General features: G+C 42.2%; 1 protein-coding gene across 1 annotated transcript; it reads left to right on the top strand.

The window, feature by feature from the left end:
• Positions 1 to 491: 491 nt before the first annotated feature.
• On the top strand, positions 492 to 18,123 carry LOC120017530 (lysophosphatidylserine lipase ABHD12-like). The gene is made up of 13 exons (XM_038960352.1): positions 492 to 752; positions 4,395 to 4,522; positions 4,620 to 4,725; positions 4,939 to 5,058; positions 5,135 to 5,165; positions 5,260 to 5,305; positions 5,677 to 5,806; positions 14,819 to 14,856; positions 14,997 to 15,076; positions 15,198 to 15,280; positions 17,076 to 17,154; positions 17,343 to 17,467; positions 17,588 to 18,123. Exons 1-13 carry the CDS (start codon positions 667 to 669, stop codon positions 17,613 to 17,615), a joined length of 1,080 nt encoding a protein of 359 aa, XP_038816280.1. The 5' UTR covers positions 492 to 666; the 3' UTR covers positions 17,616 to 18,123.
• The last annotated feature ends 1,103 nt before the right edge of the window (positions 18,124 to 19,226 follow it).

Raw genomic sequence — 19,226 nt, 5'->3', positions numbered from 1 at the left:
GTAGTCAACTGGGTGGGACTTCCTATGTTTGAAGGAATGATCCCATTATTCCATCCGGGTCACCATAAGGGATCAGCCAATGAATTACACTTGTGAGCAAATATTCCATAATTGTGGGTGGTAGTAAATCGCGATCCTTGGCTTCATAACTGTTCAAATAACGCACTCTAGGTGGCAGTATTCAACCTTTCAGTTTGTTTACCAACTCATAGAAGCAGTAAAAGAAGAAACCGGACTACTTTGAAATGGAGATAGCCTCAATGGCGCTGCTTGTGTGCTCACAAATGCCATCATAGGACATATATAAAAATTATATCTCGTTGGTTCTCTGTTTACCACATAGGACTGGGGAAAAATCCATTTGTATGGCCCTCTAACTGGAAATTGCTAGTGGGAAATGGTGGAAGCCCTCAATGACAAACAGGTTTTATCATCTAGAGTCCTCTAACTCTATAGTGCTAACTTCCCACTTGGTTACGAACGCAGCATTCGACAAAAGAACAGACGTACAGTTGGCGACAAAGACAAAGTCCAGTAGTTAGTCACATAGCCTATATGTCAATCTAGATCAGACCATATTGTTTCACGACAGTGTTTTTACCGGCTGCATTGGTTATGCAGAGGACTGGAGGCTCATATAGTAAATAGTTTAGTAAACGTCTCAGGATGAGGAAGAGGACTGGTGACCGTGACTCCAAGAAGCAGAAGACTGCGGGAGATGAAGCTGGTGTGTCATCGAGTACACAGCCGAGGTACAATTGCGTAAAGTTATGCTCTCTAGACTAGAGTATAGTAAATAAATACGCCTGTTAGGAGCACGCCAGTTTGTAGTCCTAAAAAACAGAAATGAAACCTCGGGTTCGTTCAGCCATTCCTATGCGGGAAATTAATGAGGTTTTGGGATAAAGGCCGAATGAAAATAAGGTCTGAGCAGTGGCGATTTATAATGTAAATCTTGGTGGAGCAAACGCACCATTTTTTTGTTGATGCATGCCAGCAAAGCCACTACACTATACAACACTAAACAATACATTAATTGAACTATAACGGTGACAAACGGTTAGGGCCTACATAAAGCTGTCCTAACAGCAGCCCAAACACGTTACCACTGCTACACTGGCAGCGAAACAATTCATTCAGCCTCATTTACTGCCTTAAAAAAACATTGCTGATATGACTGACTTGCTTAAACAAATGTTGTTTCTACTGAAAATTGAGATGTACAAACTATGGCATAAGGGGACGATGAGAGGCAATCCGTAATTTCGATGAAGACATTAATGAGCGAGCTAGGATGGACAGTCAAAATAGGTATTTGTTCAGCACTTTTGAAATGTAGAGCGACAGAATTCAGAAAATGGGCCGTTCTTACAGTATTCTCCTCCGTGTACACCAAGTCAGAACTGTACGATAAATAAAGGGGGCATATAAGCAGACAATGAAAGCTCTTACAATATTCATTGATGACATTTCTCTAAAACAGGCTATAGGCTACATGTGCACCACCAAGTCAGAACAGTAGGCTAAGTTATGAGGAGGAAAGGGACTAAATTATTAGGGTGAGGATCATGGGTTACTTACAGCTTACTACATAACAGGTAGCCTAGGGGTTAGAGCATTAGGCCAGTAACCAAAAGTTGCTGTATCAAATCCCAGAGCTGACAAGGTAAACATCTGTCGTTCTGCCCCTGAACAAGGCAGTTAACACACTGTTCCCCAGTAGGCTCTCATTGTAAATAATAATTTGTTCTTAACTGACTTGCCTAGTTAAATAATGGAAAAATAAAAAAACGTACACTCAGCATTACTTTCTTAGCTATGGTATACATGTCTCCCTGGCATATTACATAATTTATGCAGCAGCATACAATATATTTTTGGACTCACCTTGTTGTGCTGTGCTCACTTGAACAGGAAGGTGGCACGGCTGTCCTTCGTGGGCAAATTTGTCATCAAACTTTGTCGCCAAAGTCTGGCATTTTCTGTATTTATGGTGCTTTCAAGACTGGGAACTCGGAATAAAACAAGGTCTAATCATGACGTCAGTGATCTTCAGGTCGGAGCTCTTGAAAGAGGCCAGAGTTCCCGACTTGGAATTCTGAGTTGGATGACCATTCAAAACTTATTTTTCCAGCCTGAGCTTGTTTTTTCTCAGTTCCCAGTTGTCTTGAACTCACTGAAGTCTGAGATTTCCAGTAGTTTTGAACGCAGCAGAAGTCATGCTGGATTGACAGCATGGCCAATGTTGAATGTTTATCCTTTTAAGCTTGGAAAAGACCTCCTCACCTCCCTGACCAAGGCCCTTTTCCCCCGATTGCTCAGTTTGGCCGGGCGGCCAGCTCTAGGAAGAGTCTCGGTGGTTCCAAACTTCTTCCATTTAAGAATGGTGGAGGCCACTGTGTTCTTGGGGACCTTCAATGCTGCAGACATTTTTTGGTACACTTCCCCAGATCTATGCCTCGACACAATCCTGTCTCGGATCTCTACGGACAATTCCTTCGACCTCATGGCTTATTTCTTGCTCTGACATGCACTGTCAACTGTGGGATCTTATATAGACAGGTGTACCCCTTTCCAAATCATGGCCAATCAATTGAATTCCAAGTTGTAGAAACATCTCAAGGATGATTGTGGCGGAAGAATCAGAATTAGTTGGGTAACATAGATAATTAAGATGTCTTATCTGCATAATATGCTTATGTGATATACTTGTTATTAGAATGTGTCCCTTCGGACTATGGTGTTGGCAGTTGCACTTCTTCCTCTCAGCTTGGGCTCAGTCACCTGGGGCCCAGAGAGGGGAGAGGTCAGGCTTGTCTTTTACATGTCCCTGGTGCTATGCAGAATATCAGAAAGGGAAGAGGACAGGAGGGAACATTGTCTTCATATGTGAATGTGTCTTTACCTATTCTAAACCATATGAAGGGATGGTGTGATTAATGGGGAACCAATTACTGGTTTCCACAATGTTTGTGTGCCAGTCACTCCCTCCTTTGGCCTTGGGGGATGTGTGTGGTAGTGTCTGGAGTTGACCAATGGCATAAATCAATTGTCGAGTTGGTGTTTTTGTGCTAGGAGTAACAGGAACGAGATAGGAACCTCGTCTTAGGGACCAAACTGAACGATAATTTATAGCGAATGCTATCTGGCTACGGGATACTCCTTTCTCATTTAAAAAGTCTCACCTTGTGACCCATTCTATGTATCTGTTGTTCGTCATGTATGTTGGAAGGGGTGTATCTTGGCTATAAAAGACTTTGTACTTTTGTCTTGCCACTCTCAACGGATCATTAGAAATGGTGAATCGTTGACAAGTCATTGCTATTGCAAAGCTCTCATTATTAAAGATTTAGTTTAAGTATAACTCTGACTTGTGTGATAAGTTTGTCTCCTCATTTGATAGTAAATAAATGAACCACCACATGATCAATGGAAGCAGGATGCACCTGAGCTCAATTTCGAGTCTCATAGTAAAGAGTCTGAATAATTATGTAAATAAGATATTTCAGTTATTTATTTTTTCAATTAGCAAACATTTCTGAACCAATTTTTGCTTTGTCATTGTGGGGTATTTTGTGTAAATTGATGAGGGGGGAAAAAATCATAATTGAATCCATTTTAAAATAAGGCTGTAACGTAACAAAATGTGGAAAAGGTCAAGGGGTCTGAGGACTTTCAGAACTGTAATTTCAGAACTGTAATTGAGTGTAGCGACAGTCGAAAATAAAAGCAAAGCAGAGTAACAGTAGGAGCATGTCCATTGCTTCCGTGTTTATAAATACCATAAGGGTTGTGATGTAGACACAGGGACAGCACTTCCGTTGCAAAACTTCCTCAATACTGCCCCTCAAGTCTGCTCAAGGAGCTATACGCTGCGTTCCAAATTTCTTGGGTCGCACTTGTGCATACAAGGAGCAGCCCATTTTGTGACGTGAAATGACACTGCAGTGCTCCGTCGGATCCGTAGAGGCCTTTAGGAGGTCTTATTCGGTTTTATTCTATCAGATAATATCAGCCAGTTAACATGACCTTTATTAATTATGAAGCCTTTATGTGCTTATTTTGATTACATAAGCTTCAAAATTAAAAAAGTGATGTTTGTTGAATATTATCTCATAGAACAAAACGTATAAGACCTTCTAAGCTTATGTTTGCCACAGACCTTATTCTCTGTGTTTATCCAAAAGCCCATTTATTTCTCCATAGGCTTTGGCCAACGAGCCATCGCGGAGTTAGTCTCCATTAGCGCCTACAAAAAGACTCCATAACTATTGCGCCCTATTATTGGCCTAAAATGCGCTTCAATGCCAATATCCAGTAAGGTCTGCTGACACAGCATGGACCTTTGTCATTGCAATGTTGACGCTTTTTGTCTCTCTCTCTCTATCTCTCAGACCTAGCTCCCGTTTGTTGTGGTGGGTCAAAAGAGGTCTCCTGGTTGTATGTGTCATTTATGTTTCTGTGCCTTTCATGATGCGACTGTTCCCTGACATCATAAAACACCTGGTGTATTCTCACAGAGGTGAGTGTAAGCTAATCATGATCATTTTCCAAAATACTGGACAAATCAGGAATAACAAATCATATAACATATCGTCTGTTTCTCTCCTTGTTTTTAGTCAGGGTCCCATTCTTCGTCAACCTTAGCCAGCCAGCTGACCTGTATCTTAACCACACTGTGAACATGTACCTTAAATCTGAGCAAGGGATCTCATTGGGTGTTTGGTGAGTAGGCTTTCTCCAGGTTACTTTGTGAGTAGGGTAATGTACCCTACCTACCTTACTTTGGAAGTACACTCACTGCCATTGGACAGTATAGCTTTTATAAAGACAGCATTGAACTTTAAACATCAACGTCTATACATCGTCCCATCCACGTGTTGTCACTTCCTAATGTTGTTGCTTACAAGTGTTGTCTCACTGTACAATATCTTCAAGGCACACAGTCCCTGAAAGTCAGTGGAAGGAGGCACAGGGAAAGGACTTGGAATGGTACCAAGATTCTTTGGGAGCTGGAATTCCGATTATCATTTATCTCCATGGCAATGGAGGCACAAGGTAGCAAGAACAATGGATTCCTATACAATAATATTGTTCTCACTTTGAATCTAAAAGTACACATTCTTTCAAACAGGGCAGCAAGTCACCGCGTGGGATTAATACGTGTAAGTGACTGTCGACTACATCAAAAGTTACTTCATCATGGCAGAAAATGACATTGGTGATTGATAAATTGGTGATTGGTCTTTGTGTCCACAGGTGCTGAGTGCAATAGGTTACCATGTTTTGGCTTTGGACTACAGAGGTTGGTTAAACTTACATTTGACTAGACTGTTGAAACATATTTGCTTTATTTATTTAGTCTGAATACATTTGTATAATCGTTACACACATCCTTGATAACCGAGCATTAGTCTACATTTTGTGGTGTGACAGTGTTATTTTACCTTGCTTGCTGTGAAGAGAGTCCGATAACCAACTCCCAATTCCTTACACTGCAGTAGAGCTCACCCTCTGGTGTGGGTTCGCTGTGACTGCCCCCTTGTGGTCATATACAAATCATTGCACAACTCTGCATTAAGTTTACCTTAGGCAGACAGACATGACATGATAGGCCTATACATAGTCTAGTATGTTTGCATAATGAACAACCATTGATATATGAAACTCTAACAGGTTTTGGGGACTCCACCGGAGAGCCCACTGAAGTTGGTCTAACCACTGACGCCCTCTACTTGTACCAGTGGGTAAAAGCCCGCAGTGGAAGCAGTCTGGTGGTATTATGGGGACACTCTCTTGGCACTGGGTGAGTGACCAAACGTGTGCCTTCAGGTGAATGGTTCAGTTTGTAGAGATGAGATAAGCGAGTGGAAATTATTATTTATGTCATTGCGCAGCAGACCTGGGCAAACAATAGTTGTATTTGGAAGTTTATTTTAAAATACTAACTTTTCAAATACTCAAGGTAGTCTAAAATAGTTTATAGAGTTTCAACTAAAAGGCAACTATTTTCTTTAATATTCAAATACATGTCTCAAAAAAACATAATATTTTAAAGTATTTTGAATACCTCTCAGAAAACCAAATAATATTTGAAGGTATTTGGAGAAAAAAAATGATGCATTTGATGGCTGCCAAGTATTTGATGAAGAACAGTTAGTTGAATTAGTCTAAATATATCATCATTAGCACATGGTTTGGAGGGCTCTCCGATATAGATATGAATCTTAATATAATTTATAGCCTAGAATTAAATACATGAGGGACATGGAATCAATCACCTCAACATTAGAGTAGACCACTTTTGCAGCTTCAAAATTACTAACAAATGTATTTTCATAGTGAGTGAGACATCAAGTTCTTATACATGTGTAGTACTAGTACCTTTGTGATTATTAAAATAGCAACATAGTTGTTACATAGAACTTTGGAAATTGCTTTATAATTGAATAATAATGGAGTGATTGCATAAGTTGAATAAGGAACAGTCACTTTTCCTGTGTACTGTACTTTCAAAAATGCTCAGCTCATTGCTATGTAATTAAAATGCAATTACCAAAGTATCATGTAACAGCATACTAATAAAATGTTGCTCTATTAAGTATTAAAAAATATCCAAAAACGGCCTTCTTGAATTAACTACAGCCAAGGTAGGTGGAAAATCATGTTAGTTTGTATTTTGAGTGAAATTCAGTGTAAAGTATCCCTTTAAAGATGGTATAGTGTGTGTTTGAAATAAGAACCATTCCCCTCAGATGGACAAAGAAGTTCTAAGTTGCTAAGCATCCAACTTGCTGTTTGCAATGTTTGCAAAAATTCCTTTGAATTTCTCTTCAGTATTTTCAGGTATCATAAAATGAATTGCTGCTTTTGACCTTTTTCAGTGGCATGTTGAAAGAGTCACTCACAACTTATTTATACATATGTACTAAATATAATTGGTTAGACTTGATTATGTACACCAGAGGCAATGGACATTCAGGAGAATTTACATTTACAGAATGTTCCGATATAAATGTATTGTGTAGATCAAATATGACTGTCAGATTGGAATACCATAGGAGATTGTGTTCTATTCATTCTCTTTCTATATGCAGTTCCATACAACTGTGCCATTAGTTGAAGGCAGCCAATTCCAATAGTTTCTGAAAAGTAGTCACTCCCAGTGTAACGGCTGTCATAGTCATTCTCCTCCTCAGACGAGGAGGAGCATGGATCGGACCAACACGCAGAGTGGTTAGTGTTCATTATTTAATGAAAGTAAAACAGAACACTTCAAGACACAAAACAACAAACGTAACCAAACCGAAAACAGTCCCGTGTGGCACGAACACTGACACGAGATACAAACACCCACAAAACACACGTGAAACCCAGGCTGCCTAAGTATGATTCTCAATCAGGGACAACGATTGACAGCTGCCTCTGATTGAGAATCATACCCGGCCGAACACAAACATCCCAACATAGAAAATCACACATAGACAAACCCACCCAACTCACGCCCTGACCAACTAAATAAATACAAGACAAAAGAAAACAGGTCAGGAATGTGACATAACCCCCCCCTTAAGGTGCGAACTCCGGGCGCACCAGCATAAACTCTACGGGAGGGTCTGGGTGGGCGTCTATCCACGGTGGCGGCTCTGGTGCTGGTCGTGGTCCCCACCCCACCAGAGTCAATCCCCTCTTCCGTAGCCTCCTCCAAATTAACCCCACTAGATTAAGGGGCAGCACCGGACTAAGGGGCAACACCGGAATGAGGGGCAGCACCGGACTGAGGGGCAGCACCGGACTGAGGGACGGATCCTGGCTGGCTGGCTCTGGCGGATCCTGGCTGGCTGGCTCTGGCGGATCCTGGCTGGCTGGCTCTGGCGGATCCTGGCTGGCTGGCTCTGGCGGATCCTGGCTGGCTGGCTCTGGCAGCTCCTGGCTGGCTGGCTCTGGCGGCTCCTGGCTGGCTGGCTCTGGCTGGTCCTGGCTGGACGGCTCTGGCTGGTCCTGGCTGGACGGCTCTGGCGGATCCTGTCTGGCGGAAGGCTCTGGCTGCTCCTGTCTGGCGGAAGGCTCTAGCGGCTCCTGTCTGGCGGAAGGCTCTAGCGGCTCCTGTCTGGCGGAAGGCTCTAGCGGCTCCTGTCTGGCAGACGGCTCTGAAGGCTCAGGACAGACGGGCGGCTTTGAAGGCTCAGTACAGACAGGCGGCTTTGAAGGCTCAGTACAGACGGGCGGCTTTGAAGACTCAGTACAGACGGGCAGCTCTGACGGCTCGGGACAGACGGACAGCGCTGGGCAGGCAGGCAGCTCAGACAGCGCTGGGCAGGCAGGCAGCTCAGACAGCGCTGGGCAGGCAGGCAGCTCAGACAGCGCTGGGCAGGCAGGCAGCTCAGACAGCGCTGGCCAGGCAGGCAGCTCAGACAGCGCTGGGCAGGCAGACAGTTCAGACAGCGCTGGGCAGGCAGACAGTTCAGACAGCGCTGGGCAGGCAGACAGTTCAGACAGCACTGGGCAGGCAGGCAGCTCAGACACTGGCTGCGCTGGAGAGGAGGAAGGCTCTGACAGCGCTGGACAGGTGGGAGCAACTGGAGAGAGAAAACGGAGAGACAGCCTGGTGCGGGGGGCTGCCACCGGAGGACTGGTACGTGGAGGTGGCACCGGAAAAACCGGACCGTGAAGGAGGACACGTGCTCTTGAGCACCGAGCCTGCCCAACCTTACCAGGTTGAATGATCCCCGTAGCCCTGCCAGTGCGGCGAGGTGGAAAAACCCGCACTGGGCTATGCTGGCGAACCGGGGACACCATTTGTAAGGCTGGTGCCATGTACGCCGGCCCGAGGAGACGCACTGGAGGCCAGATGCGTTGGGCCGGCTTCATGACACCCGGCTCGATGCCCAACCTAGCCCGGCCAGTGCGGCAAGGTGGAATAGCCTGCACTGGACTAAGCACGCGTACTGGGGACACCGTGCGCTTTACCGCATAACACGGTGTCTGACCAGTACGACGCCCTCTCACTCCACGGTAAGCACGGGGAGTTGGCTCAGGTATCCTACCCGGCTTTGCCACACTCCGCGTGTGCCCCCCCCCCAAGAAATTTTTGGGTCTGACTCTCGGAATCCCAACCGCGTCGCCGCGCTGCCTCCTCATACCAGCGCCTCTCTGCCTTCGCTGCCTCCAACTCCGCCTTGGGACGGCGATATTCTCCTGGCTGAGCCCAGGGTCCTTTGCCGTCCAGGATCTCTTCCCAAGTCCACAAGTCCTGTGTCCTCGGTCTCTGCTGCTGTCTGTTCCCACTCTGCTTGATCCTTTTTTGGTGGGTGTTTCTGTAACGGCTGTCATAGTCGTTCTCCTCCTCAGACGAGGAGGAGCATGGATCGGACCAACACGCAGAGTGGTTAGTGTTCATTATTTAATGAAAGTAAAACAGAACACTTCAAGACACAAAACAACAAACGTAACCAAACCGAAAACAGTCCCGTGTGGCACGAACACTGACACGAGATACAAACACCCACAAAACACACGTGAAACCCAGGCTGCCTAAGTATGATTCTCAATCAGGGACAACAATTGACAGCTGCCTCTGATTGAGAATCATACCCGGCCGAACACAAACATCCCAACATAGAAAATCACACATAGACAAACCCACCCAACTCACGCCCTGACCAACTAAATAAATACAAGACAAAAGAAAACAGGTCAGGAACGTGACACCCAGAAGTCTGTATTCAAATGTTTTTTTAAGTAGTTGTTTTCTCATATCTGTATTCAAATAGTTTTAAAAAGTAGTCATTTTTTGTGATTTGTATTCAAATAGTTGTAGTCAAAGTAACTATTTATTCCCCCCAAAACGAGTTACTTTCCACAAAGCATAGTTAAAACTATACAGTGCATTCAGAAAGTATTCAGACCCCTTCCCTTTTTCCACATTTTGTTACGTTACAGCCTTATTCTAAAATAGATTAAATAAAACATTTTCTTCATCAATCTACACAGAATAGCCCATAATGACAGCACGAAAACAGGTTTTTAGAAACTTTTACAAATGTACAAATAAAAACAGAAATACCTTATTTACATAAGTATTCAGAACCTTTGCTATGAGACTCAAAATTAAGCTCAGGTGCATCCTGTTTCCATTGATCATCCTCGAGATGTTTCTACAACTTGATTGGAGTCCACCTGTGGTAAATTCAATTGATTGGACATGATTTGAAAAGGCACACACCTGTCTATATAAGGTCCCACAGTTGACAGACATGTCAGAGCAAAACCAAGCCATAAGGTCGAAGGAATTGTCCGTAGAGCTCCAAGACAGGATTGTGTCGAGTCACAGATCTGGGGAAGGGTACCAAAAAATGTCTGCAGCATTGAAGGTCCCCAAGAACATAGTGGCCTCCATCATTCTTAAATGGAAGAAGTTTGGAACCACCAAGACTCTTCCTAAAGCTGGCCGCCCAGCCAAACTGAGCAATCGGGGGAGAAGGGCCTTAGTCAGGGAGGTGGCCAAGAACCCAATGATCACTCTGACAGAGTTCCAGAGTTCCTCTGTGGAGATGGGAGAAACTTCCAGAAGGACCACCATCTCTGCAGCATTTTTTTCAGCGGCAGGGACTAGGAGACCAGTCAGGATCGATGGGGAAATGAACGAGGTAAAGTACAGAGATCCTTGATGAAAACCTGCTCCAGAGCGCTCAGGACCTCAGACTGGGGCGTAGGTTCACCTTCGAACAGGACTACGACCCTTAGCACACAGCCAACACAACGCAGGAGTGGTTTCGGGACAAGTCTTTGAATGTCCTTGAGTGGCCCAGTCAGAGCCCGGACTTGAACCCGATCGAACATCTCTGGAGAGACCTGAAAATAGCCGTGCAGCGATGCTCCCCATCCAACCTGACAGAGCTTGAGAGGATCTGCAGAGAATAATGGGAGAAACTCCCCAAATACAGGTGTGCCACGCTTGTAGCGTCATACCCAAGACGACTTGAGGCTGTAATTGCTGTCGAAGGTGCTTCAACAAAGTACTGAGTAAACAGTCTGAATAGTTATGTAAATGTAATATTTCATTTTTTGTGTGTATATTGATAAGGGGGAAAAAAATGTTTTAATCCATTTTAGAATAAGGCTGTAATGGAACAAAATGTGGAAAAAGTCAAGGGGTCTGAATACTTTCCAAATGCACTGTAGTTATCCCAGATCTGATGCAATGTTTCAAACAATTCTGAGGGGTGGGAAAAAATCTAGTGAAACAAGTAAGCTTTAAATTAATCTATACACTGGAGTCTCTTAAATGAGCAATGTGAGCTTTCAAATCAAACAAATAACAGTCAAATCATATAACCACGATTCGAATCATGAAAAACCTTCAAATTAAATGTAATGAAATTGGGGTGTAGAGCAAAGGTACAGATGTAGGATTCTGAATTTGATCACTGTTTTGTTGCTGAGAATTTTCCTGCTCAGCAGGAAATGCAAACTTGTAGTGTATTTGAGTGTTATAAAGACTTCTAAAGTTCGTGATTTCCACTTTAAAATGTCAGACTTGATCTGACCTAATAAAAAATGAATCAACCACTAGAAAATGTCAATTAATTATAATCCACATAATAATTCACATTTCCTGTTACTGCAGGATTATTTTCCTGATGTAGCTGTCACGCCCTGACCATAGAGAGCCCTTGTTTCTCTATGGTATAGTAGGTCAGGGCGTGACTAGGGGGGGTGTTCTAGTCATTGTATGTCTATGTTGGCGAGTTGTATGGATCCCAATTAGAGGCAGCTGGTAATCGTTGCCTCTAATTGGGGATCATATTTAGGCAGCCATTTCCCCACTCTGTTTTGTGGGATCTTGTTTATGTGTAGTTGCCTGTGAGCACTTCATTTACTTCACGTTTCGGTCGCTCTTTATTGTTTTTTTTGTGCGGTTCATTCAATAAACATGTGGAACCCATATCGCGCTGGGCTTTGGTCCGAATGTTATTACGACAAACGTGACAGTAGCAAACTGGCTCAAATGAAGATCCTTTATCTGTAAAGGTAATGTCGCGGAAATTCTTACACAGGGACACTCAAAGTCAATCTGAAATTAATCTTTCTTTATTGTCAGCGCGCTGGAGAGGTTCCAACCAACTCAATGCACCACAGTACACATGTCAATCAGGAGCTCTACCTGGGCAGACCCAGCAGTTGTCTTATATACGGCGATACACAGACAAGTTATATTTGCATGATTTAGCATAATTAATTAATCATTATCCTTTTTTGTTTCATCCATGTGACAAACCAATACTGTTTCATAACATGTGACTGACCAATACCTGACCAGGCTTCTCCTCTCTAAGCTGAGACCTTGAAACTGAGATATCTTTCATTCTCAAAACAAGGTCTGGGCGTACTGCCAAATTGCAGCTACTGATAGTGAGGATTTGTACAGTCAGCCACTTGCACGAACACAGAAATTGGTCTATAGAACAGCACATGAATAGAACACAGAAATGAGTTATAAGAAAAGCACAAACATTAAAATTACAGTAATCAAAGGTAATATTGTGTCTGTTACTAAGCAAGCAAACACAATATTACCTATGATTACTTTGAACGTTTTTACATTTACCTTGATTAGCTTGACCTGTACCTTTGATTACCTTTGCCTTACACTCCAAATAGATATGTATTTAATTCCACTGGTAGGCTTTTCATGATTTAAATCATATCATATTTAACTGTTTGTTTGATTTGAAAAGTAAGCATTGTCCATTCGAGAGACTGTACGGCAGTTATCCTAGGAGTAACCAAAAGGTTGCTGGTTCAAATACCCAAGCCGACAAGGTTAGAAATCTGTCGATGTGCTCTTGAGCAAGGCACTTAACCCTAATTTGCGCTAGGGGCACCATACTACTATGGCTGACCCTGTAAAAAAACAACACATTTCCCTGCACCTATCAGGTGTATGTGACAACTTTTTTATTTTATTAATACTTATTTGTTTCATTTTTTGCTTGTTCCACCCCTCATACACAATATACAGTGGGGAGAACAAGTATTTGATACACTGCCGATTTTGCAGGTTTTCCTACTTACAAAGCATGTAGAGGTCTGTAATTTTATCATAGGTACACTTCAACTGTGAGAGACGGAATCTAAAACAAAAATCCAGAAAATCACATTGTATGATTTTTAAGTAATTAATTTGCATTTTATTGCATGACATAAGTATTTGATCACCTACCAACCAGTAAGAATTCCGGCTCTCACAGACCTGTTAGTTTTTCTTTAAGAAGCCCTCCTGTTCTCCACTCATTACCTGTATTAACTGCACCTGTTTGAACTCGTTACCTGTATAAAAGACACCTGTCCACACGCTCAATCAAACAGACTCCAACCTCTCCACAATGGCCAAGACCAGAGAGCTGTGTAAGGACATCAGGGATAAAATTGTAGACCTGCACAAGGCTGGGATGGGCTACAGGACAATAGGCAAGCAGCTTGGTGAGAAGGCAACAACTGTTGGCGCAATTATTAGAAAATGGAAGAAGTTCAAGATGACGGTCAATCACCCTCGGTCTGGGGCTCCATGCAAGATATCACCTCGTGGGGCATCAATGATCATGAGGAAGGTGAGGGATCAGCCTAGAACTACACGGCAGGACCTGGTCAATGACCTGAAGAGAGCTGGGACCACAGTCTCAAAGAAAACCATTAGTAACACACTACGCCGTCATGGATTAAAATCCTGCAGCGCACGCAAGGTCCCCCTGCTCAAGCCAGCGCATGTCCAGGCCCATCTGAAGTTTGCCAATGACCATCTGGATGATCCAGAGGAGGAATGGGAGAAGGTCATGTGGTCTGATGAGACAAAAATATAACTTTTTGGTCTAAACTCCACTCGCTGTGTTTGGAGGAAGAAGAAGGATGAGTACAACCCCAAGAACCCATCCCAAACGTGAAGCATGGAGGTGGAAACATCATTCTTTGGGGCTGCTTTTCTGCAAAGGGGACAGGACGACTGCACCGTATTGAGGGGAGGATGGATGGGGCCATGTATCGCGAGATCTTGGCCAACAACCTCCTTCCCTCAGTAAGAGCATTGAAGATGGGTCGTGGCTGGGTCTTCCAGCATGACAACGACCCGAAACACACAGCCAGGGCAACTAAGGAGTGGCTCCGTAAGAAGCATCTCAAGGTCCTGGAGTGGTCTAGCCAGTCTCCAGACCTGAACCCAATAGAAAATCTTTGGAGGGAGCTGAAATTCCGTATTGCCCAGCGACAGCCCCGAAACCTGAAGGATCTGGAGAAGGTCTGTATGGAGGAGTGGGCCAAAATCCCTGCTGCAGTGTGTGCAAACCTGGTCAAGAACTACAGGAAACATATGATCTCTGTAATTGCAAACAAAGGTTTCTGTACCAAATATTAAGTTCTGCTTTTCTGATGTATCAAATACTTATGTCATGCAATAAATGCAAAGGAATTACTTAAAAATCATACAATGTGATTTTCTGGATTTTTGTCTTAGATTCCGTCTCTCACAGTTGAAGTGTACCTATGATAAAAATTACAGACCTCTACATGCTTTGTAAGTAGGAAAACCTGCAAAATCGGCAGTGTATCAAATACTTGTTCTCCCCACTGTATATATTTGTGGGATGTTTAAGTTAGAGAATCTGTCACTACTACTACTACTACTACTACTAATCTACCACCACTAACGGTGATGATTGAAATACTCCAATCAATAATTAGAAATATGACAGAACATTTTGTCAGTGACTCAAAGTACGAGACATGATCAGTAAACACCATTTTACCCCTCATGTTTGTACAGAGTGGCCACTAACACTGCAGTCAAACTAATTGAACAAGGTAGGCTTTACTGAACCCATTCAACTTTTTATACCCTCTAGTTACAGTACAATACACATTTCATGAATGTTTTTTGTGTGACTCAGTTCATGGAAGTTGATCTGATGTACTTTAGACTCAGAATATTTTGCTTTTATCAGGGATTGTTGTTGATGGTGTGATTATTGAGGGAGCATACACCAACATTCGACAGGGGGGTGCCCATCATCCGTTTGGCTGGGTAAGACTCACATACCGTCCTCTCCATGGCGATACAGTACATCTTAAAACGCCACGATTTAGAATTTATTAATGTACTAAACTGCACTTCTCTTCCTCTTTAATTGTCCTTGTGTCCTCAGTTTTATTGGACGTTCCCAGGTTTTGAGTACTTTTTCCTGGACACAATGGGAGAAAACAATATCATCTTCCCTAATGATGAAAAGTACGTATTTTCTCGATTTGGATTCAAATGAAAACAAAACATTTTGTTGTAAATTTATTTTGGTTTATGCAACTTTTCAGTGTACTTATCATCCTTTATTCTGAGATTATTAATACAGGTTTGCAATATGCGATAACAAATCAAATCAAAATAACTAACTGTTACGGTGCCTTCAGAAAGTATTCACACCTTTACTTTTTCCACAATTTGTTGTGTCATAGCCTGAATTCAAAATGGATTAAATTGAGATTTTATGTCACTGGCCTACACACAATACCCCATAATGCCAAAGTGGAATAATGTTTTTACAATTTTTTACAAATTAATTCAAATGAAAAGCTGAAAAGTCTCGAGTCAATAAGTATTCCACCCCTTTGTTATGGCAAGCCTAAATAAGTTCAGCAGTAAAAATGTGCTTAACAAGTCACATAATAAGTTGCAATAACAGTGTTTAATGTGATTTTTGAATGACTACCTCCTTTCTGTGAATTGCAAACACAGATTTTTCAATTTCTAGCAAAGAAGGGCACCCATTGGTAGATTGGTAAAAAAAAAAGCAGACATTGAATATCCTTTTGAGCATGGTGAAGTTATTAATTACACTTTGGATGGTGTATCAATACACCCAGTCACTACACAGATAGACGTCCTTCTGAATTTAGTTGCCGGAGAGGAAGGAAACTGCTCAGGGATTTCACCGTGAGGCCAATGGTGACTTTAAAACAGTTACAGAGTTTAATGGCTGTGATAGAAGAAAACTGACTATGAATCAACAACATTGTAGTTGCTCCACAATACTAACCTAAACGACAGAGTGAAAAGAAGGAAGCATATACAGAATAAAAATATTCCAAAACATGCACCCTGTTTCCAATGAAGCACTAAAGTAAAACTGCCAAAAATGTGGCAAAGAAATTAACTTAATGTCCTGAATACAAACATTATGTTTGGGGCAAATCCAACACATCACTAAGTACCACTCTTCATATTTTTAAGCATGGTGGTGGCTGCATCATGTTATGGGTATGCTTGTCATTGGCAAGGAATAGGGATTTAAAATATATATATATGTATATATATATTCTAACATGTATTGACTCAGAGTTGTGAATACTTATGTAAATTAGATATTTCTGTATTTAATTTTTAAATAAATTTGCTAACATTCCTAAAAACATGTTTTCACTTTGTCATTATGGGGTAGATGGGTGAAAGAAATGTTGAATTCAATTAAAATCAAATCAAATTGTATTTGTCACATGCGCCGAATACAACAGCTGTAGACCTTACAGTGAAATGCTTACTTACAAGCCCTTAACCAACAATGCAGTTTTAAGAAAGATACCTAAAAAAAGAAAATAAATAAAAGTAACATATAATTAAAGAGCAGCAGTAAAATAACAATAGCGAGGCTATATACAGAGGGTACCGGTACAGAGTCAATACCAAATATTTTCAGTCTCCTGAGGGGGAATAGGTTTTGTCGTGCCCTCTTCACGACTGCCTTGGTGTGCTTGGACCGTGTTAGTTTGTTGGTGATGTGGACACCAAGGAACCTGAAGCTCTCTACCTGCTCCACTACAGCCCTGTCGATGAGAATGGTCCTCCTTTTCCTGTAGTCCACAATCATCTCCTTAGTCTTGATCACATTCAGGCTTTAACACAACAAAATGTGGAATAAGTCAAGGGGTATGAATACTTTCTGAATGCACTGCAACCAAATGTGTTTGAGAATCGTTCAGAGAGATTGAGTTTGACTGTTCATGAAAAGCGATGCTTCATCAATTCTCCACAGCTTGAAGAGGATGAGGAGTCGTCTTCTGATCCTTCATGCAGAGGATGACCACATAGTGCCCATCCACATGGCTCAGCAGGTGTGGCATGATACTTTTACTGTAACTCACAATCATTTCTCTATTGTCATCTGTATAGTATCCCAAGCAACATTTCTGATATTATCTGTATGGGTTGAATGAATATATATCAAGAAGAGTTCCTGGAAACATGATATTTACAATAAAGAAAGTTTCCACCCCTAATTCTTTGTTGTGTTCCTTTCAAGCTGTATGAAATAGCACAGAGCGCCCAGAACTCTGAAAATCAAGTGAAGATGATACCGTTTGCCGGATCCCTTGGGTACCATCACAATGGATTATACAAAGACCCTCACCTGCCAGACATCATCCGGTTAGAAAATCTTGTCAACTCTTCAGTTGCAATTTCTATTTGGCAAAAATTGCAATTCTGATTCTAAATCATTTAATTCTAACAATAAACGTAAAAATGTTTTCATCCATATTGTTACAGGGAATTTGTACATACATTGGCCCCCTAATCCAGTGACCTATGCAGAAGAGCCTTTGGACATCAAGTGTTTCAACACATCTAGAGGACCTCAAATCCTAGATGCACAGTTTGCACATAAATGTGTCACTTTACCTTATGGCAAATCAGTAGGATGACCTTCAATCACATGGTCCAATCATTGACCTAATATCAGATAAACGTTACATTGTTAGTAAAGTTAAGCAGTTACTTAGCCGGGGGGGGGGGGGGGGGGTCATTATTATCCAATGCATTAATTATTATCTAGCTGTAGCCTATGTGCAAATGACAAAACCTCAGAGATGGAAGCAATGAATTTGCTTACTGTCGGTTTATGAATGACAAATGTGAAGAATGATGACTAATCAATGTTTAAAGTGTCAAACTTAGGTGAATTGTTTGTATTGATTACAGAAAAGTTACTGCTAAAAACTAGTATTTTTGGCTAGTATTATCCCCAGATTCCAAAATCATATTTGCAAGTACAAATAAAACCTGATCGATGCTCATGAATCTTACGCCATGACTGCTGCTTCTTTGTTGATTATGAACTTGTTTGTTTACCCGGCCGTGGGAAAGACCACCCACTGGGCAAAAACTGGTTGAATCAATGTTGTTTCCATGTCATTTCAACCAAATAATTCAATGTGAGGATGTTGAATCAACATGGAAAACTGGTTAAATTAGCAAAAATGAAATTGTTTGTTGATTTCAATTTGAATTCACGTTAGTTGACAACTGACGCCTGTTGAACTGACGCCTGTGCCCAGTGGGAATGTTTGTTTCCACACTCACGACTCTGACTCATGGTTACACAGACAAGTCCTTCCATCCTATTCTAACCCTCTCTCGCCGGCTTTGTATTCATGTTACCTGATGAAATTGCTGTACAATATGATCTTGTTGCCATCTGATGCACATTCAAATGTCATAAAAAATCTACACTGCAAAGCTCTCCCTGTCTTCTGCTGTGCCCTGATTGTATTACTGCTGATGATATGTGGAAATGTGCATGTACACCCTGGCCCGTCTATTGTTGATAGCCCCAATAGAGAGCAATAGTAATGCTGTCTTTTTGTAGGCAATATAACGCCACCATGGTTCATTGGACAAAGCCTATGGGAAAATTAATGGAGTTTTTGGGGGGTTTTGGATAAGCGCCCACCGTGGCTATCTGGAAGGCCAAAGTCAGTTACTTTAAGGAGCTGTTCTCTCTGGTTCTAACCCCAAGAAGTTCTGGAAAATGGTGAGATACCTGGATAATTAACCCTCCCTTCCTACAGCTGCCTATGTCACTTAATGTTGATGTGGTTGTTACTGACAAGGAACGTATGGCTGAGCTCTTTAATCACCACTTCATTAAGTCAGGATTTCTATTTGACTCATCCACACCTCCTTGCCCGTCCAACACTTCCTCATCTCCCAGCCCTTCTAATCTGACTAGCCCTGATGCTCCTCCCTCTTTTTCCCATGCCAAGCTTCCACCTGAAGGCGGTCACAGAGTCTGAGGTGCTAAAGGAGCTCCATAAACCTGACCCTAAGAAAACATCTAGGTTAGATGGTTTAGATCCTTTCTTCTTTAAGGTTGCAGCCTCTATTATCGCTGAGCCTATCTCTCACC

The sequence above is a fragment of the Salvelinus namaycush genome, chromosome 22 (assembly GCF_016432855.1).
Source record: "Salvelinus namaycush isolate Seneca chromosome 22, SaNama_1.0, whole genome shotgun sequence".
NCBI classification, from domain to species: Eukaryota; Metazoa; Chordata; class Actinopteri; order Salmoniformes; family Salmonidae; genus Salvelinus; species Salvelinus namaycush.
The sequence above is the reverse complement of the archived record's forward strand: the minus strand, read 5'-3'. Positions and strand labels throughout refer to the sequence as shown.